The following is a 21,253-nucleotide window of genomic DNA, read 5'->3' as shown; positions in this document are numbered from 1 at the left end:
AGTTTATTTCTAGATTAAACAGCTTCAAAATCCCTCGAAGTTGCACACATGGCTACTGCTCAGGCAGGTAGGCACATTACTATGGCTGGTGCTTGGCTCTTGAGTGCCTGCCTCTCATTTGTATGCTTAATAAACTAACTTCATTCCTACTGGTTTTGGAATTCTTTGTGGTTCATGTCAAGGACCTGGGTCACCTGAGTAAGAGTCACTGTGGCTCAGAGATCTTCTGGCTGAGTTGTTGGTAACTCATTTGTACTACTGCTGTTGTGACAGGCCTAAAGTTGAGTTTCTGGGAGTGAGAATTTCTGGGCACAAAGACACTGTCACCCATCGCCCCAACCTGGGCCTGCTCCTTGTAGGGCTGTTCCTGGGTCTAAGCTAGCCAGCCTGTCCCACAGCTGAGGGAACAATGCGGGGGAAAAAGGGCGGGAGGATGACAATATCCAGGAGTTCACCGCCTCCTGGGACAACTAGTTAGGGTGAGGTCTTAGTCTGAGAACAGGTAGACCTCATAAATTAGGAGCCAGGATCATCAGATAGCTATAGGCCCAGGAGCCAGGGTATCGAGGGACCCCCTTAGGGTGAGTGGGACTTGTCTGTGGCAGCGTTTGTTTGCTGGGCCAGTGCCAGTCTGCTGTTGGGCCCATGGGTTTTGGGAGCTGAAGTCTGAATGGCTCAGGTTTTCGGGTCCAAGGGGGTTCTACCTCTGCGTTTTCACCCAGGTCCCAGTACTTTTGTGTCTGCGTGGGTGTCCCTGGAGAAGGGGGAGGCTCCTGTTCACAAACCAGAGCTCTTCTTAGCTCCAGTACCCAGGTCTGTATGGAACTCTCACCTCTCTACTTACTCAGGCCATACCAAGGCCAGCGGCTGCCCACGCTGTGGGGTCGAAGGAAGGAGGCCAAGGAGTTAGGAGGCCCTCCGGATCACTCAGCCGGCTTGGCCCAGCAGGTGTCGTGGAGAGGCGGGGCCTCGGGGGCGCGGCCGTTCCCGGCGCGATCCAGTTGGGTCGCGCGCCCAGGTCCTGCCCCCTGCCGACCGGGCTCCGCCCTCGTCCCGCACTAAAACACCTCCTCCTCTGCCTGCCGGCACAGCGTCTCCGCCTCCGCCGGCGGGGACCCCAAGCTACCGCGACTGCGGGACCCACAGCCCGCTGGACACTGAGCCACGATGTTCCCGAGGGAGACCAAGTGGAATATCTCGTTCGCTGGCTGCGGCTTCCTCGGCGTCTACCACATTGGCGTGGCCTCCTGCCTCCGAGAGCACGCGCCCTTCCTGGTGGCCAACGCCACGCACATCTACGGCGCCTCGGCAGGGGCGCTCACCGCCACGGCGCTGGTCACTGGGGCCTGCCTGGGTGAGCCGAGTTGCGCGGAAGTTGAGCAGGGTGTGGTGGGTACCGCGCGGGCCCGGGTGGATGCTCTAGCGTCCCACGCCCAACCCGCGTAGGGAAGCTGATCCAGCAGCTAGCACAGTAGGCGCGGTGGAGGGGGCGTCTCTGCTCGTATCCCGGAACTACTACCGAAGGTCCAATTTTGAGTCCTGGTCGGGGCGGGTTCTGTTTTGTTTTGTTCAGAGTGTCTAGGGTTTGGGGTGGGGGCATGGCTCTATCCTGGCTGGTGGCATTCCCTCTGGTGCCCGCGTAACCCACCTCTAGGGGCACAAAAGTTGGTGACAGGCAGGTGCTGCCAGACTGTGTTATTGGAAAGAGAAAGTAAATAGTGGGCGGGACCGGCAGAGAGAGAGAGAGAGAGAGAGAGAGAGAGAGAGAGAGAGAGAGGAGGGGCATACTTTACCCGAACAGGCTGCCAGCGGTCACTGCGTCCTGAGCCTCTGCTGCTGCAAAGTGCTGTGCTTCTGGGGCCTAGTACAAGGAAGGGTACCTGGAATGGGCATCTGGACACTGTGGTATAGTCCCTAAAGGGACCCCTGAAGGCAGAGTCCAGCTGGAGTCAGGGCTGGGCATAAGTGCTTCCACTGTCCATGGTGTAATGACAGCCTGACTCCCCAGCTGTGGCCAGCTGACCCACTTGGGGGGGGGTGGCCATACTTCTGTGCTCTGACCTGTTTCAAGAGTACAGAAATGGAAAGGGGGGGCTGGGTCTCCAGCTACTGCCATGGTACTTCCGGCTACCACGTGGGTTGTTGTTTACAGCACACAACGTTCTTCCTCCTTAAGAGTCCTGGGAACTGCTGCCCATCCCCCCATCCCATAGGTCAGCCAAGGTGACCAGGGAGTCCAGCTCAGCTGGGGCCTCTCTAGGGTTCTCTGCTGTCTCTCTCCCATCACCTTTGCCCTAAGGAGGGAAAAGGAGAAGTTCCTGGTACCTTGGGAGTTCACCCTGTGATCTTGCCCACTGGCTCTCATGGAGGCCCTCAGAAGAGTGGGTATAGTGGCTAGTTGGTTTCAGACATACACCAAGACTCCACCTGAGTTGGAAATGAATTAGGGATACCAGTCTCACAGAACTACTTACTATCAGTACGTCTCACAGGTGATCCTGAGCAGTAGAACCATGACACTGTGGCAGGTGGCAGCTGTGAGCCCTTGGTCTGTGTATATTCCATGCCTGCTGTGAGGGAGTCTTAGAGGAGGCCATAGATGGCCAGGGAAAAACACTATACTCTCCTGTCCCTGGTGACTCTTCTTCTGGGTGGGCCAGCACCCATGGGCTCCTAAGAGTGTTAGAGTGCTTGCTATTGGCTGAAGTGAGACCATCGTATCCTCCCAAGAGGTAGGATCCCCATTTTAGCTTGATATTCTCGAGGTTGTGCCTCCTGGGCTGAACTGGGCTTTGTGGAACTGCCCACCCACCCGTATCTGGTCAAGTAGGTGAAGGTTGAAGCAGGTCAGAGTTGACCCTATGTCCCCCACTCTCTGGGCCACGTGCCATACCATGTTAGGCACAGTGACTCATGGGGACAGACAGTTGGGAAATACCAGGCATAGGGCAGGTTCCAATCCCAGCTTGCCATCCCCAGGGTGGTGGCCTGCCTCTTTCCACTTAGGTGGCAAAGTCCCAACTGTGAGCCAGTCCCCAGTGTGGACATGGGCGTCTTAAGGATCAACAGACTGTCACACATCTGAGTACCTCCTGGGTGTGGAGTCCTGGGGGAAGCATGATCACTAAACTGGGAGAGTTATCACTAATCCTGGTCCTGCTGTCCCAGGTGAAGCAGGTGCCAACATTATTGAGGTGTCCAAGGAGGCCCGGAAGCGATTTCTGGGCCCTTTGCACCCTTCCTTCAACCTGGTGAAGACCATCCGTGGCTGTCTACTGAAGACCCTGCCTGCTGATTGCCATGAACGTGCCAGTGGACGCCTGGGCATCTCCCTGACTCGGGTTTCAGATGGAGAGAATGTCATCATATCCCACTTTAGCTCCAAAGATGAGCTTATCCAGGTAGGCCCTGAAGAAATGGTGCTGGGGGGGTATGGGATTAACTCAAGGCCGGTACTACTACTGCCCTGGATCTTGTCCTTCAGGCCAATGTCTGCAGCACTTTTATCCCTGTATACTGTGGCCTCATCCCTCCTACCCTCCAAGGAGTGGTAAGTATGTATCCCTGCTTAGCCCTGCCCTGGAATGACAAGCATCATCTACTGTCTAGGCCGTAGGATAAAGGGGTGGAGGAGAAAGGCCAGCAGGGCACCTCGCTCCTCTCCAGTCCCTCACTGCCTACTGCCTGTTGCCTCACTTCCCATGACTCAAGATGCAGGGCAGCCCTGGGGAGATGCACACTTCCTGTGGCTGGTGCCCATTTCAGTTCCATCTGTTTGCCCGTTTGCTGAGTCCCCAGGGGCCAGTGCCTAGTGGGCAAAAGGCTCAAATGGAATAGCTACCAGATAGAGCTTCCAGAACACCCAGCGGGCCCCTAACCATGTGGCTATGAATGTGTGTTCTTGCAAAGCGCTATGTGGATGGCGGCATTTCGGACAACTTGCCACTCTATGAGCTGAAGAACACCATTACAGTGTCCCCGTTCTCAGGAGAGAGTGACATCTGCCCACAGGACAGCTCGACCAATATCCATGAGCTTCGCGTCACCAACACCAGCATCCAGTTCAACCTGCGCAATCTCTACCGCCTCTCAAAGGCTCTCTTCCCACCCGAGCCCATGGTGAGCCAGCACAGCTAGTCCTGACTGCGCTGGGGAGAGAGCTGCTGGCAACTTCTCAGCGCTGGGACAGCGCTGGGACTCGTGTATGCTTTTCTAAGCCAGGCCAGGTTGTCCGCGGAAGCAGCTGTTTCAGGGACTTACCTGTTACAGCAGGACGTAACTGCGCCGGGTCTGGACTGATGTATCCATTCCTCTCACAGGTCCTCCGGGAGATGTGCAAGCAGGGCTACAGAGACGGACTTCGATTCCTTAGGAGGAATGGTGTGTGGGCAGCTCTGGGTTGGGAGAAGCTGGCTCTGCAATGCCCCCTGCTGACCATAAACTCTGATGGCATCTGTCACCCCATTCCCAACCCAGGCCTGTTGAACCAGCCCAACCCCTTGCTGGCGCTGCCCCCAGTTGTCCCCCAGGAAAAGGATGCAGAGGAAGCTGCTGTGTCTGAGGAGAGAACTAGGGAGGAGGACAAATTGCAGCACCATGGACAGGATCGAATTCTAGAGCACCTGCCTGCCAGACTCAATGAGGGTGTGCCATGGGGAGGGAGGTCGGGGGGAAGGAACAGGGTCCTTTTGGAGAAGCTTGGCCAGGAGGTCTGGGAGGCTTCCACTGCCCTAACTGGCTACCGCCTTCCTACCTGCAGCCCTTCTGGAGGCCTGTGTGGAGCCTAAGGACCTGATGACCACCCTCTCCAACATGCTGCCAGTGCGCCTGGCCACTGCCATGATGGTGCCCTATACTCTGCCACTGGAGAGTGCAGTGTCCTTCACCATCCGGTGAGGGTGGGAAGGGGAGTCTGAGGAGAACACATCAACATATCATACATCGGAGATGGAAGTCTAGATCACCCCTGAGCCATAAGCTGCTTGGGAGATGTGGGGAGGGTAGATGTCAGTATCTGGCGGGTGACCATCAGAGCCTAAACTGCCGTTTCTGAGGTCATACTTGGTGCTGCCTTGCTAGCTTGTTGGAGTGGCTGCCCGATGTTCCTGAGGATATCCGGTGGATGAAAGAGCAGACAGGCAGCATCTGCCAGTACCTGGTGATGAGGGCCAAGAGGAAACTGGGTGACCACCTACCTTCCAGGTGAGCTGCCACGGCTGCCTATCCACCCGGAGCCTGGGGCCTGGGCCCTCGGACCCTCACTAAAGTCTTCCTTTCCTCCATGCCTCCCCCCCTTGTAGGCTGTCTGAGCAGGTGGAGCTGCGTCGAGCCCAGTCTCTGCCCTCTGTGCCACTGTCTTGCGCCACCTACAGCGAGGTATTGCCCAACTGGGTACGAAACAACCTCTCACTGGGGGACGCGCTGGCCAAGTGGGAGGAATGCCAGCGTCAGCTGCTGCTGGGTCTCTTCTGCACCAATGTGGCCTTCCCTCCGGATGCCTTGCGAATGCGCACACCGGCCAGCCCTGCCTCCACAGACCCAGCCACCCCACAGCATCCACCTGGCCTCCCACCTTGCTGAGAACCATCATTCCCAGTTTCCTCTGCTACCAGCCAAGCTCCGAGTCGCCCTGCCCCACTTTGAGGAGCTCTGGGGTAGACCAAGCCCCTGTCCCTTAGCTCTCTCCCTTACATGTTGTGGAATGAGGACATAGGACCCTGCACAGCTGCAAAAGGGGGGGTTGATGTAAAACATTTTACCAGCCACTCACCGTGCTGCTCCCGGCGGGGAGGGCTGAGGTGCATCCTCTCTGGGAGCCCACAGAGCCCTTCCCTCTCCCCTGCCCACCACCTTCTCAGTGCAGGGTCAGTCTTGAGAACTCCACAGCTGCTGCTGCTGCTCCCCGTTCTTCAAGTTTCCTTGCAGAGTGTGTCAAGAATTATTTATTTTTGCCAAAGTAGATATAATAAAAACCACAGCTCAGCTTCCGCCGTCCTCCCCTCACATGTTACTCTGGCCTCTGACCGAGGTCGGCGGACAGAGCCGTCTCTCCTATGACCAGTGTCTCAATAGCTAACTGCTGGGCCTCGCAGAGATGCTTTGAGACCCGGCAGCTGGCGACCCTCTCCTAGGGTTAGCCCTCTGGCAAGGACTCATGGATGCAGCTCTGCTTGCCCAGAGGCCTCCTGACTGTCTTCTTGGGCAGTGCATCAAGTGCCAGCTGATATGTTTAGGACTGAGAACCTCAGTATAATAAAAACTAAAATGTTGGGTTGGAATAACTCAGTGGTCGAGCCCTTGTCCAGCAGGCACCAGGCCGATTCCATCTCAAGCACTAGGGGGAAGATGTTTACAAAAGGTGTCACCCGCACATCCGCTCCACGCGGTGACACAGTGAGGGTGTGGATCAGGGCTGACTTCAGGGCTGGGTCCCTGTGAAGGGTGAAGCTTGTGGACCTGAGGCCTGGGGACCAGGGAAGCTCAGTCCCGGGCCCAGACTGGGCGCCTTGCTCAGAACTTGGTGCTTGGCTCTTCTTTCTCGGTTGTCACACTCCTCATTGCCAGGTGCGTGTGTGCATGTGCCTTTTTTGTCCTGTGACCATACCTGTTTCCTCCCATAACCTTGGGAGTGGTCTGGAGTACCGAGGCAAGGTAGTAAGGTCCTAACTCAAGGGAGCAGCTCACCTTGGTTTCCTGAAAGTATCCCCTGCTGGGATGTGTGTGGTGGTGTGCAGTCTCCGAGGAAGGAGAACTGGGAGGGGTGTGTTTAGCTATCAATCTGCGGGACTTGGCTTAGTCCTCCCTGCTCAGCACCCGTTTGGCCCCTCCCAAAAGGTGCACAGAGACTGCGGTTGCAGCCCCTAGCCAACAATAACGGTTGGTCTGGTTATGGGACCTGGGACAGCAGGACTGGGCGAGCCGGCCAGGCAGGTCCCTGGCCTAGGTGCCAGGGGCCGCCCCTCCTCTTGTCTCCAGGTCCTGTCCTATAGGGCCAGCCTGTTGTGGTTCTACTTGAGAAGCACAGGGCCCCCCAGCGCCTCCGCAGCCTGTGACACCCAGGTCAGCTTTTTCAGGTCAGTTTAGGGGCTTGATGGGGGGGGGCATACCCTTGGAAGTGGATGGATTTCCTCCGAAGTAGAACTTTGGCACCATCTCCTAGAGTTCTCCTAGGCCTAGGAGGACCCTGATCAGGACTGTGCCCCAAAAGGAGCACTGGGGGCAGACTGCTGAGGTGGCCTCACTGTGGCCTCACACTTCATTCACACGGGAGTGCCGCTAACGCTCATGTCTTTCGCTAGCATTCAAACTTAGAAGACTCCAAGCTGAAAAAGTATAGAGACGAAAAGTCTAGTCTCCCCAGCCCTAGATACGGCCACTGAAAGTATTTGGTCTATTTCCTGCTCGGCATTTTCCTACACACACTTCTTGGCACCCTAAGTCTGGATATTCCGGGCGGAGTGGGGGCTGGTATCTGCACCTCCGCGGCCTTGATCCTGTCCTGGAAGGGTCTTGGGGTGGGGGTGAGGAACACGACGTCAACATTGCTGCTCCCTGTGGCTCTCCCGGGAGAGTTAGCCACCCTGAGTCGGGCCATCAAGATAGGAGAGGCGGGACAAAGCAACAGCAGCGCTCCGGTGGATTCACCCGGACGTACTATCACGGGGTCTCCCCGCCTGTAAGGCCGCAAGGTCGCTGTGGGTCCGGGCCCCTCGCAGGCTGTCGGGGTCCGGGCAGAGGCGGGGCGCGCCGTGCGTTGCGTTTCCGGGAGGAGCGGCCAGTCTGCGGCAGGTGCGGCGGTGCGGCTCGCAGGTAGGTATTGGTTCGCAGGTCCCGCGGCTGGGGTCCCAGCACCGCAACTGCCGGGCTTCCCTAACCCCAACCCTGGGATCCCGGCCCCGGTGGTCGCACCTTCGGGCTGTTGTGTGGAGTGGCGACCGCACGCGTCTCTCTGGGACGGCTGTGTTCCCGAGGTACACCACAGCTAGCCTAGACGTCTGTGGATGAGATTTGCCTGTGGGCCCACCCGTTGCCTTTCCTCTGGACTCCCCGGAGCATGGCTGCAGCTCAGCTTCCGGCTGGGATGGACCTCCGGTCCTGTAAAGCCCTGGAGCCGTTGCTGACCGTGTCTGGTTGAAGAGAGAGTAGCCGTCAAAGGGCAATGATTCCAGGTTGTCCTTTCCTGCTGCTTCCTCGTGTTTGCTAATTGGATTATCATCCCTCTCCTCCTGGAATATGGGTAGGGGGACTGAGAAGTGAGATAACCGGTTTGAGTTGGTGTCACTGGGCTGTAGCTTTGGGAAACCTGAGGTTAGGGCACTGTGGGACACACAGGTTGTCCTGCTTAGAGGTGGGATGTTCATTCCAGGAGGTGAGAGGGAGGCTCCCAGGGAAGAGAAAAGGATCTGAGGCTGTCTTAAACCAAGATGTGGGGGTGTTTCTTACAAAAGCTGTCCAGTGCCTGGGGCTGGGACCTTGCACCTGCACCCTTAAGGCCTCATTGGCAGGTGGGAGTGGCTGATGGAGTTTACTCTCTGCTTGCCAGCTGTCAGAAGGCCAGGGTATCACAGGCTCCGGCCTGAGGCTAAGGACTTGGTCAGGAGTGATTCAGCCCTCTTCCTTAGGTAGCCCCAGCTTGGGCTTTCCCAAGGCCAGGATGTGGCCGATCTTCACCGTCTGGCCCTCTGTCACTGCAAAATCTCTCTCCGGGCTGCCAAGAGCTGGCCACCTGTTTCTACAACTCCACCCTCTCACTTTTCTCCTCTTCCTCCTTTTTTGATTCTTAGAGACAAGGCTTCTTTGTGTAACAGTCCTGGCTGTCCTGAAATTCACTTGGTAGATCAGGCTGGCCTCGAGCTCACAGAGATCTGTCTTCGTCTGCCTCCTGAGTGCTGGGGCTACAGGCTTATGCCATTATGCCTGGTTTCTCGTCCCCCCCCCTCTCTTTCTTTCTTTCTTTTTTTTTGAGATAGGATCACACTACATAGCTTTGGCTGTCTTGGAACTGCTGTATAGAGCAACCTGGCCGTGAACTCTATCTAACTTTGCCTCCAGAGTGCTGGGATTAAGAGTGTGTGCTGACCGGACAATGGTGGCGCACTCCTTTAATCCCAGCACTCGGGAGGCAGAGGCAGGCGGATCTCTGTGAGTTCGAGACCAGCCTGGTCTACAGAGCTAGTTCCAGGACAGGCTCCAAAGCCACAGAGAAACCCTGTCTCGAAAAACCAAAAAAAAAGAGTGTGTGCTGCCCGGCGGTGGTGGCACGCAATTTTAATCCCGGCACTTGGGAGGCAGAGGCGGGTGGATCTCTCTGAGTTCAAGTTCAGCCTGGTCTACAGAGTGAGTTCCTGGACATGCTCCAAAGCTACACAGAGACACCCTGTCTCAGAAAATAAAATAAAATAATAAAATAAAAGTGTATGCCACCTCAGGACAGCCAGGACCATCACACAGACAAACCCTGTCTCCTAAACCAAAAACAAACAAAGTATATGCCACCATAGCAGACACCCTCACTTTCTTAAACCAGCTCTGTCCTGGGAGCCTTTTTCCCAAATCTCGACTTCCTGAGATGGCTGGTCCTGGGCAGCAACTCTGGTACCAAGTCTGTCTGCTTCAGCCCATCCCAGTGACACAGAGCACCCCGTCACAACGCTTTGCCTTCTGTTCATTTTCCTACCTGGAGCAGGCAGGTCCCAAGCCCTCGCTCTGTCTGTACCCTCTGCCACACCTTCATCCCCCCTCCCATGTCTTCTAACTTTCCCTTGGCTTCACAGCACCCACTAGAGCCAAGATTTGCTCCTATGGCCAGCCCTGGGCAGCCTGCGCCTGGGGAGGGCCAGCAGGAAGAGGAGACAGAGGGAGTCTCAGCAGGGCATCGTGCGGAAGTGCTGCGGCAGGCCCAGGAGCTCTTTCTGCTGTGTGACAAGGATGCTAAGGGCTTCATCACTAGGCGGGACTTACAGGTGAGCTACAGCTCCCAGAGGCTGCCAGGCCCAAGGCCGACCTTGGCTGCTCACCTTGGTCTTTCTTGCCTGGCTAGGGCCTACAGAGTGATCTGCCCCTTACGCCTGAGCAGTTGGAGGCTGTGTTTGAAAGTCTGGACCAGGCCCACACTGGCTTCCTCACAGCCCGGGAGTTCTGCCTAGGCCTGGGTGAGCAGGTCCCAGCCACCTGGAGACCTTACTGAGGCCCCTGTGAGACTCTACCCAGCCTGTGTCTTTCACAACTCCCCAAGCATTCCTGTCTACAGTCACCTTGTGAGCTGCAACACCCCCAGCTACTCTGTTGCGCATTATGGTCTGCCCTCCCCCAATCTCTTCTCTGCCAACCCAGGTGGGGCGGGGGAGCTGGCTGTCATTTCCCATTCCCAGGCCAATAGAACCAGAACAAGGAAGAAAAACAGGAAACTGGGCCTTGAGAGAGGGCAGGATGTGTTGTGTGTGACGGGGGAGTTGGGGAGGTCCTGGGTGTTAACCCACAGTCCTGGTCATCTTTCCCCCCATGTCTGCAGGGAAGTTTGTGGGGGTAGAGTGGGCCCAAAGTGGGTCCTTGAGGACGCCTGAGGAAACCTTTGAGTCAAGCACAGGGGGCTCTCTGGAAGAGGACGACGATGTTGAGACATTCTGCACTTCTTTAGAGAAGCTGGGAGTGGCCCGGGTTCTGGGCGAGTGAGTTGACGATGGGCCCACTCCCTTTTCTCGCTTGTTCCTTCTCAGCAAGTTCTGTCCACCTTGCCTGCCTCTCTGTTGCCACGGAACCCCTAGGCCGGGCTAGTTTATCTTTTGTTAGTTGTGGCTGTCTGGGAGAGTGGCCTGGCGTGATTTTCCTCAGGATTTGCATTTCAGGAGGCTATAGCCCTGCAGGGCAGGGCGCCACCAGACACCTAGTAACCCACTGGCATAGCTCTCGGTACACAAGCCACCTTGCAGACTAGGCAGGCATGAAGGCACACTCCATAGGGATGAGCCGTGCGCGGCCGAAGTGCTGCCAGTTCTGGGCCGCTGGGTTCTCCCAGGGGGTTCACCGTCCGCAAAGGGGACACTCTCCCCCTGCACCTGCCAGCTCCAGTCTCCGTTCTCGCCCTCTAGGCAATGGGCGGTGAGGACACTCTGGGTCGGGCTGCAGCGCGAGCGACCGGAGCTCCTGGGCTCCCTGGAGGAAGTTCTGATGCGCGCGTCGGCCTGCCTGGAGGCGGCGGCCCGGGAGCGCGACGGTTTGGAGCAGGCGCTGCGGCGGTGAGGGCTGGCCTGGCGAGGTTTGGGGGGGGGGGAGTGTCTCACGAGGGGACAGAGACGAAGCTGGCAAATGATCTGAGCATGCCTGTGATATCCCGGTTCCTCGAAGGCGGGAGAGTGAGCACGAGAGAGAGGTGCGCGGACTCTACGAAGAGCTGGAGCAGCAGCTGGGGGAGCAGCGACACCGCGGCCAGAGCCAGGTGGGCCCGCGTATGCCACGCCCAGCCTCGCTGGCTTCTCTGGCTCCGCCTTCCCCGAACTGGTCCCTCCTCGAAGGACTCACCTCCCGGGAGTCCAAGCTGCCCCAAGTCCTGGGAACTCTGCCTCCGCAAGTACCCCCTCCCGCGCTCTCCACCCCTTCGCTCCCCACCCTTGCCTCTCTGCCTGCCTCCTCTGAGCCGGGTGCAGAGGCTCTAGTGCGGCTGTACATCCCAGAAACTAGCCCGGGAGGAACAGAGGGGCCACCTGGAATTGGAGCTGCAGACCCGCGAGCAGGAGCTGGAGCGCGCAGGCCTGCGGCAGCGGGAGGTACGCCCTAGTCAGTTCACGCCTGCATCCTCGCACAGACTCAACTTCTTTGGGGGTTCCTTGTGCCTCCGGGTCCTCGGCTAAGGAGCCTCAGGGGCAAAGGGTCAGTTTGGAATTGTGGGTGGGGGGAGCGTGGATCTCCAGCAGCCTCCCACCATTCCCCAGCTGGAACAGCAGCTTCAGGCTCGGACTGCGGAGCAGCTAGAGGCACAGGCCCAGCACACCCAGCTGCGTAGGGCCTATGAGGCCGTGCGGGCACAGCTGGATCAGGCGCAAGAGCAGCTCAGCCGACTGGAGGGCGAAGCGCAGGGTCGTCAGGAGCAAACCCAAAGGTGCCATGAGGTGCCTGTGGTGAGGGTAGAGGGTCCATTCCCCCACCTCGCATCTGGATCACCACCTTCTACCCACAGAGATGTGGTTGCTGTCTCCAGGAACATGCAGAAGGAGAAACTCAGCCTCCTAAGGCAGCTGGAGCTGCTGAGGTGGGTCAGACCTACCTGGGCTGTGTGGAGAAGTGGTTTCAAGTTCTCACATATTCTTGCCTCCTACCCATCTTGCTGGAAGTCTTTATGTCTGCCCTATAGCCTCTGGACTCAGGGGGACCAAACCTACCTTCCCCACCCGCTGCCTCCTCTAGGTCTTAACCCCCTCAGTCTCAAACTCTTCTTCTCTAGGGAGCTAAACCTGCGGCTTCGGGATGAGAGAGATGCCTGTGAGACTAAGCTGCTGGGCAGCAGTCACAGGAAGGCTCTAGCTATTGCCCACAAGCCTGGGCCCACCTACTGCTGCTGCTGCTGTGGCTGGGCTCGGCCCCCCAGAAGAGGTTCTGGCCATCTTCCTAGTGCACGATGACCAGCCCCAAATGACTCACTGGGACTTTCTTATGACCAGCCGGTTATGTGTGGTGGTTGTCTGCTAAGTATGTGGCCGGAAGGCATCACCTGCCTGAAGGAGCTACCCTCTGAGTGGTCAAGGCCTTCCGTCTCCATCCTGTCTTCATCTCTGTTTAGCGGACCAATAAAGGCCACTGACCACTGTGCGCTTCTTGCCTTTTGTGTGTCTGGAAAGCACAGCACATTTGTGGTTCATGCTTGGCGTCCGTTGCACAAGGGAGACATGGAGAGATTCACAGGTTCATACTAACCTGCCATTCCCGTGGCTGTGGGTTCCTGTGTGCTTGTGTATGTTCTGTGAGTCTGGTCCCTTCCTCACCATCCTTCTCCGCTGAAGCTCCAAGGACTCAGGTTTCAACAAGCGTCCACTCCCATGCCGGTCCTTAATGTGGAAAGGGAGTCTTGCCCCTCACTTCCATGGTCAGTTACTCTGGTCCAGGCCCCTACTCCCTCATCCTCTGGCACTGTTCCTAGACAGGCCATATGCCCTCCTGACTTGGTACTTCTTGCAGGGCCCTCACATGTCCGTGGGTTTCCCGGCTCTCATCACCACACTGTACCTGGAGCTTCCCCTCTGGCATTTCCTCAGCCGCTAGAACCTGCAGCCTCAGAGTGGTTCCCTGGCTTTGACTGGAGGAGAATTTGGTCTTGGTCTCAGTTCTGGGCAATGGTGGTCTAGGTGCCACCTTCTCCACCTCTCCACTCCCCATCCGGGTTCTGCCTCCCGCCTAGCTCTTCTGTCTCTGAATGAGTAGGGGGTCTTGGTGACCACCGGCGCCCTCAAGTCAACTTTCCGGCCGCACAGACGGGGCAGGTTCCAGGTCTCGCCGTGCTGTGAGGTCTCCCGCGCGCCTTTGCACCAAACCGGTTGGGACTTGCCCAATCCAGGCCGGCCGTAGGCGGGGCTGCGCCCGGAGCGGGGTGGCTCGCGGGGCGTGTCCTCGCAGGCCCCGGGCTGAGCATTCTGAGCACTCCGAGCGAACACTCCTATAGCCGCCGCCGGGGCTGATACTCCAAAGTGTGGTTGGTGAGTGCTCCACGGAGCCAGGTCGTAGGGTGTGGGGATCAGCGTCCCGAGTGCCTCGCGCACCGATGTCTGTAGTCCTCACCGCTGGCCTCGGGGACGCCCAGGAGGCAGCTCCAGTAGGAAGCGCTGCAGGCTCCTTTCCGGAAGATCGACGCCGGGCGGGAGAGTAGAAGCGGAGGGGGAAGGGAGAGGGCCTCCAGGCTTCTTGGACAGGCCTGGCGGTCCCTTTCATGAAGAAACCCAGAGAGTCAAAATCGGAGCACCCGATTCATTGTCCCTGGACACCGGTTCCCTCCCCCTGAGACCGCAGATCCGCCCATTGGTATGGGGGGTGGGAGTGGGGAAACGGGGAGGGGCGGTAGTGACTTCATTTCGGTGACGCGGGGATTCCTCGCCTAGCCGCCTTCAGTCCCTCGGTGAGGCGGGTGCCAAGTGCCATGGAGGGCACAGAAGTCCAGGGGCTGAGTGTAGGGCGGTTGTGTCCAGGCCCAAGAGCTATTTCTGGCTGATCGCGTCTCCCACGCCGGCCCTTTCTCAGGAAATTAACATTCAGTCCGCTGACTGTGCCTTAGGTTGCTGGGTGTGTTCAGAAGCAGCACCCCAGAGATTCTGAGCTTTTAGAGACTGCCCCCGGGGCATGTATTGTGGTCGGGCCTCTGTTTGTGTCATGCCCTTCCTTCAGTGAGATGGCGTGTATTTGGGTCCCATTTCCAAATGAAGGTCTGTAATTTCTCCCATCCCCAGTGGTAGACAGTTGATCCCCCGCCCCCTCCAGTCTGCAGTCGTTGCTGTTTGGTGGGGGAGGGACAGTGGTGGATGGATCTGGAGGGTGGAGCACCTGGAGAAGGCATTCGGTTCCTCCCTAGATCAGGCTGGCCAGCAATATCCTCTGCCCCACCCTGGTCCAGAAGAAAATAGTAGGCCTGACTGTTTTGCCTGCTTCCAGATCAGGTGGCGCTGGAACTCCTTCTGACCACTGCATCAGCCGCCAGAGGAGGAGTGGCACGATCCCACCTGCCAGGTGAAGGGCAGACCACTGACTTTTGACCTCTACCAGTTGTTCTTTCTGACTTACACAGGTGAGTGCTGAGTGCTTGGGCAGAGCCTGCAGGTGGCAGGGGAAAAGTCCTGCATAGTGGCATAGTGCCTGTCTAGAAACCTGGCCTGGGGTTGGGGTGTTCAGCTGAGGTCTGTCTGTACTGCATATGGTCCCCAGGGCAGACACTGTTATGTCTAGGGCAGGATGTGCCTAGGGGACCTTTTGGGGAATGGCACATCCACTTCTATGGAACTGAGGGCCCCCTCCTACTGTCTGGAGGGGAGCTGACTGTGCAGGCTCCACCTACCGGCACCTCTATTGTCCCTGCCCTGGCTGAGAGTAGAGAGGTTGCTCCTTGAGCCCTCACGGTCTACCTGAGGTCGGTGTGCACTCTGCTTCTCTGCCACATCTGGGGTATTAGTGCTAAGCAACCAGCCTGATGTGGGGCTCCGGGAATGCTGTGGGGGTGGCAGTCTACAGGAATGCATCCCGTCCCGTCGTGTCGTCCCGTGCCCCTTCCCCCCCGCCCCCCCCCCCCCCCCCCCGTTGCCAGCAGGAACGAGTCACCAGATCTTTGAGGGTCTTCCATGACAATTCAGTATGGGTGTCTGGCTGTGAGGAGGAGTGTTAGACCTGACCAGTTGTCCAGGAAGTGACTCATACGTTTCCTGGGAAGGCTCCTCTCAAGGCAGATTGCTGGCTGAGCTCCCAACTCTGGAAGTATCTGGGGGATGGCTGCATCCCCTCCTGTCCCATTGGTTTGGAGCTTTCTCTTCCTAATTGGAGGCCTGGTACTTCCGGCCATCTGACCTCCACATTTCTGCAGGCCCAGCATGGGTGAATTCAACGAGAAGAAGGCGACATGCGGCACGGTCTGCCTCAAGTATCTGCTGTTTACCTACAACTGCTGCTTCTGGGTGAGATGCACTGTATTCTTCCTGCATCCCTGTTCTTCCTCCTCCTGGAGTCTTGGCGTAGGGCCTTGGTCCCAGCTGCCAGACCCAGGCCAAATGTGGTGACCCATACACATTTCCTACAGCTGGCCGGCCTGGCTGTCATGGCAGTGGGCGTTTGGACACTGGCCCTCAAGAGCGACTACATTAGTCTGCTGGCTTCAAACACCTACCTAGCCACAGCCTACATCTTAGTGGTGGCCGGTGTTGTTGTCATGGTGACTGGAGTCCTGGGCTGCTGTGCCACTTTCAAGGAGCGACGGAACCTGTTACGCTTGGTCAGCAGGGCCTGGTGGCACATGGTGGGAGTGGTGGGACTGGGGATGTCTGGCATGGGTTTCGCAGGGGCCCATGGTACTGGTTCTAGGACTTGATTCTGGTTAAGTATGTTACTGCAGGCTGTCCCCGTTGAACTCACTGGGGCATCCCCTAGCTGGACCAGCTGAGGGCATACACCAGGTCCAGAGAAGTATCAGAATCCAGGTGGCCCCAGCCTGTAGCTAATTGGATTCCTCCTGCTTGGTCTCTTGGGTTGGGACTTGCTTTGTGGTGCTCTGGCACTATGGAACCCCAATTTACTGGGTCCCTGCTTCCTAGTACTTCATCTTGCTCCTCATCATCTTCCTGCTGGAGATCATTGCTGGCATCCTGGCCTATGTCTATTACCAGCAGGTAAGGGCCTGCACTGGCCATAGGGTATATCCAAAACAGGTGTGCACATGGGCACGCGGGTCCCAAGGCTGACTTAGCACTTATGGGGAGGCAGGTAGGCATAGGGTGTAGAGGGTCACTCATTCCAGGCTGGCCTTGCGCTTGCCCGCCTGGTGACTCCTCTAGTTCTGTCAGTCCCGCTGGGGGCGGGGGGAGGTCCTGACTTCAGCTTTGATCCTACCCACAGCTGAACACAGAGCTCAAGGAGAATCTGAAGGACACCATGATCAAGAAATACCAACAGCCAGGCCACGAGGGTGTGACCAATGCTGTAGACAAGCTGCAGCAGGAGGTGGGTCTCCCCCATAACTCTCCAGTTTCCCAGCATGGTGCCATGTTCTGGTAGGATGCAGGACTCAGCCACATGTCCCTTGTAGTTCCACTGTTGTGGCAGCAACAATTCTGAAGACTGGCAAAACAGTGAGTGGAGCCACTCTGTGAAGGCGGAACGCCGTGCGGTTCCTGATAGCTGCTGTAAGACTATGGTACCCAAATGTGGTAAGCGGGACCACGCCTCCAACATCTATAAAGTAGAGGTAGGTGGGCGCTCAGCAAGGGACTAGACTGACGTGGGTGGCTGGTCTGGCTACATCTTAGGGTAGCCTGGCCCAAAGGGCTGTATGTGGGAGCCAGCAAGGTCCACTACCGCTCTCTCCCCCGCTAGGGTGGCTGTATCAGTAAGCTGGAGACCTTTATCCAGGAGCACCTGCGCGTCATCGGGGCTGTGGGCATCGGCATTGCCTGTGTGCAGGTAAGGAAACACAGGGGTGAAGAGGTAGGAACGCTGGGGTGGCTGGTGGTCCGCAGCCCTGTTCACACCAGCCTGGCCCTCTGCAGGTCTTTGGCATGCTCTTCACCTGCTGCTTGTACAGAAGCCTCAAGCTGGAGCACTACTGACCACGGTGCCAGGCAGGCTGCCAGCCTCGCACTATGAAGCTGGAGCACTACTGACCACGGTGCCAGGCAGGCTGCCAGCCTCGCACTATGTCCTACCCCACTACGAAGTACTACTGAGTTAGACCGCTGACTGCCAGAGAGGTAGCTGTCCTCATGCCATCACTGTGGCCCCTGGTGACCCCACCTTAGGGGTGGCTTCAAGTGCCTTTCACTGCATACCAAAGTCCCAAGGCTTGAGGCCGTGTACTTGCCCCAGCGTAAGAGGGGCAGGTATGCCAGTGTTGGGCTAGGCCTCGCTGGTAGAATAGGTTTTAGATTATTTGACAAAAGTGCCTCTTGCTCACAGGCTACTTTCCTGCGGGTACCTGTGATTTACAGTAAGTTTGGGGAGAGCTTGGGTATACCACCTGCATGGTGGGTAGAAGCGGATGGGAAGGGACTTTTCTGGGTGAGCTAAACCAATGGGGCAAGTTGAAGGGAACTCCATCCAACCCCACTGTATATGCCCTGTCCTCTCCACCCAGGCCTCTCTTGCTCCTAACAGCTTGGCCCTGGCTTTTCCCCACTTCTGAGAACATCATGCAAATGCCCCATGTTCCTGTACACTGTCTCCTTTTGGAACATCTCTGCACGGGGCATGGCTGTTTTTCATCCACTGCTGTATCCCACATGCCCACACATGCTCCTGCTATGTAACAGGTGCTCAATAAAATGTGTAACAGTCGAGTCAGCTTGCTGACGGGACGAGACAAGGATGGGGAAGCCCAGTGGCAGGGGCGGTTAGGCTGACCTCTGCTAGCTGGAGACGCCAGCTCACTGTGGCCTGGATTGAGCCAGGTAAAGGACTGCCCATACGTAACAGCATGGGAATGTACTCTAAGAGCCGATTCCTGTGCTGTTCTGTACCAGCCAGAGAAGCAGGGTCCTAGCGGACCTCTGGAGTCCAGCCCAAGGCAAAACTTCTCCTCTTTAAAAATTAGTGTGCATGTGCGTGTATGCCCCACCCACCTAATCCCAGCGCTCAAGAGAGTTGCTGTGAGTTTCAGACCAGCCAAGGCTACATAGTGAGACCCTACCTCAAACAAACAAAACCCAAAACAACAAAATTTCAGAGGGATCAATGTGCTAAAAAGAATTCAGAGCAGCTCATATGTCTGTAACTTGAGGCCTCTGTGGGTACACAAGTAGTACAAAGACAAACAGACAAAACACCAAATAAAAAGAATCCCCATAGCACGGTGGTAGAACATATGGGCAGGCCTCTAAGCACTCACCATTCCAAAGGCATAATCATCCCAGGCATGGGCCCTGCCTTGTGGAGGATGGTGTGGCCTTATCTCCCTGCCCACCCTGAACACTGGAAGGAAAAGGAGAGGCCCTAGAGGCTACCTAGAGGATCAAAAGGTCAAGGCCTAGTCTTTGTTTTGACATCCTGGTAGTGGTCTGGGACAAGAGAAACAAGCAAGGGATTCCCCACAAGACTGGACTCCCAAGTCAGGAGAGGGGAAGGAGACCAGTCCAGGTAACCTCAAAGACAGCACAGACACGATGTTGACAGTCGTACAAGTTAGACAGACCTGCTGGTGGGTCTGCAAAGATCTTTATTGACCCCTTCAAGGGTGAGGGGACCTAGCCACAGGGCCACGGCCAGGCACCTCAGTTTGAATTCAGCATCACAGACTGCCCACGGCCAGGAGAGGAGGAGGGTGAGCTCCGGCAGTCACTTCTCTAGCGGAGCATAGTTTAGCAGTTTTTCAATCAGGTCCACGTGTGCTAGCAGCATGCGGCGGCAGCAGTAGCGCTTCAAGCCCAGAGCGTCCAGGGCATCCCTGTAAGGAGAGAGGAGTGAGGCTGGATGTGGTCCCTACAGCCCGCGTAGGTCTGTGGCCACCTCCAACTTGCCTCTGTGCACTACTATGGACAGGGGTTACCAGACATATCTACATAAATGGGGACCAAACCCTGACAGCAGACCATAGGGAGAGGGCCTAGGCATTTCTGAAATAAGCACCCGGATGCTTAGGGGAGGCTGGTGAGTCCCTTTGCTTACATAAAAATACACTTGATTCCCCAGGTTACACCTATCCCATATATATGCCCACAGGCCTTCTGCCCATACTTGCTTCTTAAGTTTCATTTTATGTGTCATGGGTGTTTTGCCATGTATGCCTGGTGCCTGCCGAAGCCCAATGGAGTTATAGACATTTGTGAGCCACCACGAGGATTCTAGGAATTGAATTTGGGTCCTCAAGAACAGCTAGTGCTCTTAACAGCAGAGCCATCTCTCTTCTGCTTCTGGCTCTTTTATCCAGGGCTGGGGTAGCTTTATGGGCTTCTAAAATTATTTGGGGGAATCTTAGGAGGCTAATACCCCCTTGTCATGGAGCTGAATTCCAGGCCCCACGGGTGGACGCTGAGCGAACAATGTGACTGGCTGTTGTCTCCCTCCTTGGCCTGTACCCCACATCCAGGAGAGTTCGCAAACCAGCTAGGTTCAATTTCTCTGGCACCCAGTCAGCTTGAGAAGTTCCTGCCCAGGTAAAGAGGGTCTCAGCTACTCACCCACAATGCTCATTATAGCTGCCCATTCAGCCCCATTGACTTATGGCTTGTGAGAGGGAACCCCTTGGTGTTGCCGTGGTGGCCAGAGGTCTGACTACTACGGGAAACAGTCATGGTAGTGACTGCAGGGGGAAGGGACAGCATGAGCAGATGCCCACCAAGGCTGGAATACCAGAGTTTGTCTTGCATTTTAAAAAATTATATTATTATTACTATTTTGGTTTTTCGAGACAAGGTTTCTGTGTTAACAGCCCTGGCTGTCCCAGAATTCACTCTGTAGACCAGGCTGACCTCGAACTCCAAGATCTGCCTGCCTCTGCCTCCCAGGTGCTGGGATTAAAGGCGTGTGCCACCACCGACTGGCGGCTTTGTCCTGCGTTTGTTTTCTTTCTTTTCTCTCTCTCTCTCTCTCTCTCTCTCTCTCTTTCTTTTGGGTTTTGTTTTTCGAGACAGGGTTTCTCTGTGGTTTTGGAGCCTGTCCTGGAACTAGTTCTTGTAGACCAGGCTGGTCTTGAACTCACAGAGATCCGCCTGCCTCTGCCTCCCGAGTGCTGGGATTAAAGGCGTGCGCCACCACCGCCCGGCTTGTCCTGCATTTTAAAGGGTCCCAGGGGTTCTAAGTACGTAGAAGCAGGCCTGAAAGCAGACAGGTCGGGGAGTAGGTGGACAGGGAAGAGGCCTGAGTGCTCTGTTGTGGATAAAGAGGTGCCTGTCACCCATGGGAAGGATGCTCAGAAGTTTACAGGACAGCAGTTTGAATCCACCTTCCCAACTTCAGAGAGGCTGGGCGTGGTAGCTTACGCCTTTAATTGCAGGAGACAGGAGATCTCTGGGAGTTCAAGACCAGCCTGATTTACAAACAGTGTTCCAGGCCAGTCAGGGCTACACAGTGAGACCCTGCCTCGAGAAAAACTAAAGGAAGACTCATTCTTCCGGGAATACATCACAGGACCGGGCTGGAGGATAACCAGGGTTTGAAATTCCCAACGCAGAGTTCCCTACTCTCGCTGCCGCAGACCCTCCTCCTCATCCGACCCCTCAATCCCTGGCTTGCTTCTGCAGACTGGATTCCAGTCAATTCTCTACCCCAAAGTTTCATCTATCCCTGGCCCAGGATATCTTAGTCTTATCTCCGGGTCCGCCGCAGAACTCTCACCCCGACCTCCCCCGCAGGCCCGCCACCTCACCCCTCGGTGTACTCGGCCTGCAGCAGACCCAGGTAGGCTTCCCATTTGTTGCCGACGATCTTCCCGCAGGTGAAGCAGCGCACGGGGATGATCATGGCTGCGTCTGGCGCGCAGGCTGCCGGCAGCGGTATTTCAAGGCCCGCCCAGGCGCGTCCACAGCGCGGGGCCCGGTGCGCCCGAGCTCCGCCCCGCGCGATCCTGAGCCCCGCCCCGCATCTCCCC

General features: G+C 56.8%; 4 protein-coding genes across 10 annotated transcripts; 3 read left to right on the top strand and 1 right to left on the bottom strand.

Moving 5' to 3' along the window:
• Nucleotides 1–1,082: 1,082 nt before the first annotated feature.
• Pnpla2 (patatin like phospholipase domain containing 2) lies at nucleotides 1,083–5,987 on the top strand. Its single transcript, XM_041667120.1, has 9 exons — nucleotides 1,083–1,354; nucleotides 3,169–3,401; nucleotides 3,485–3,550; nucleotides 3,910–4,119; nucleotides 4,320–4,380; nucleotides 4,477–4,644; nucleotides 4,760–4,892; nucleotides 5,080–5,202; nucleotides 5,301–5,987. The coding sequence occupies exons 1-9, from the start codon at nucleotides 1,168–1,170 to the stop codon at nucleotides 5,578–5,580; spliced, it is 1,461 nt and encodes a 486-aa protein (XP_041523054.1). The 5' UTR covers nucleotides 1,083–1,167; the 3' UTR covers nucleotides 5,581–5,987.
• Nucleotides 5,988–6,449: 462 nt separating this feature from the next.
• Nucleotides 6,450–12,801, top strand: Cracr2b (calcium release activated channel regulator 2B). 5 transcript variants are annotated; one of them, XM_041666710.1, is made up of 12 exons: nucleotides 6,454–6,564; nucleotides 6,976–7,073; nucleotides 7,716–7,809; nucleotides 9,774–9,962; nucleotides 10,040–10,151; nucleotides 10,511–10,667; nucleotides 11,088–11,234; nucleotides 11,344–11,434; nucleotides 11,670–11,762; nucleotides 11,928–12,094; nucleotides 12,173–12,244; nucleotides 12,437–12,801. In XM_041666710.1, the coding sequence occupies exons 4-12, from the start codon at nucleotides 9,801–9,803 to the stop codon at nucleotides 12,612–12,614; spliced, it is 1,179 nt and encodes a 392-aa protein (XP_041522644.1). In that variant the 5' UTR covers nucleotides 6,454–6,564; nucleotides 6,976–7,073; nucleotides 7,716–7,809; nucleotides 9,774–9,800; the 3' UTR covers nucleotides 12,615–12,801. The 5 variants fall into 5 exon arrangements, with proteins under 5 accessions (XP_041522645.1, XP_041522644.1, XP_041522643.1 ...); XM_041666711.1 differs by lacking the exons at nucleotides 6,976–7,073; nucleotides 7,716–7,809 and having other exon boundaries at nucleotides 6,450–6,564; XM_041666709.1 differs by lacking the exons at nucleotides 6,454–6,564; nucleotides 7,716–7,809 and having other exon boundaries at nucleotides 6,891–7,073.
• A 766-nt stretch (nucleotides 12,802–13,567) lies between these two features.
• Cd151 (CD151 molecule (Raph blood group)) lies at nucleotides 13,568–18,006 on the top strand. Of its 3 annotated transcripts, none has more exons than XM_041666718.1 (9): nucleotides 13,568–13,682; nucleotides 14,629–14,761; nucleotides 15,548–15,638; nucleotides 15,761–15,952; nucleotides 16,272–16,346; nucleotides 16,573–16,677; nucleotides 16,763–16,921; nucleotides 17,050–17,136; nucleotides 17,223–18,006. In XM_041666718.1, the coding sequence occupies exons 3-9, from the start codon at nucleotides 15,555–15,557 to the stop codon at nucleotides 17,280–17,282; spliced, it is 762 nt and encodes a 253-aa protein (XP_041522652.1). In that variant the 5' UTR covers nucleotides 13,568–13,682; nucleotides 14,629–14,761; nucleotides 15,548–15,554; the 3' UTR covers nucleotides 17,283–18,006. The 3 variants fall into 3 exon arrangements, with proteins under 3 accessions (XP_041522652.1, XP_041522653.1, XP_041522654.1); XM_041666719.1 differs by lacking the exon at nucleotides 13,568–13,682 and adding an exon at nucleotides 13,719–14,004; XM_041666720.1 differs by lacking the exon at nucleotides 13,568–13,682 and adding an exon at nucleotides 14,102–14,402.
• Nucleotides 18,007–18,843: 837 nt separating this feature from the next.
• Polr2l (RNA polymerase II, I and III subunit L) lies at nucleotides 18,844–21,244 on the bottom strand. The gene is made up of 2 exons (XM_041666721.1): nucleotides 21,032–21,244; nucleotides 18,844–19,111 (listed from the first exon to the last, which is right to left on the bottom strand). The coding sequence occupies exons 1-2, from the start codon at nucleotides 21,124–21,126 to the stop codon at nucleotides 19,003–19,005; spliced, it is 204 nt and encodes a 67-aa protein (XP_041522655.1). The 5' UTR covers nucleotides 21,127–21,244; the 3' UTR covers nucleotides 18,844–19,002.
• Between the last annotated feature and the right edge of the window lie 9 nt (nucleotides 21,245–21,253).

Source organism: Microtus oregoni, unplaced genomic scaffold (assembly GCF_018167655.1).
Source record: "Microtus oregoni isolate MIOR12 unplaced genomic scaffold, Mior012 000016F_ref0000370, whole genome shotgun sequence".
NCBI classification, from domain to species: domain Eukaryota; kingdom Metazoa; phylum Chordata; class Mammalia; order Rodentia; family Cricetidae; genus Microtus; species Microtus oregoni.
Note: the sequence above shows the minus strand (reverse complement) of the source record. Positions and strands in the feature narration are given on the sequence as shown.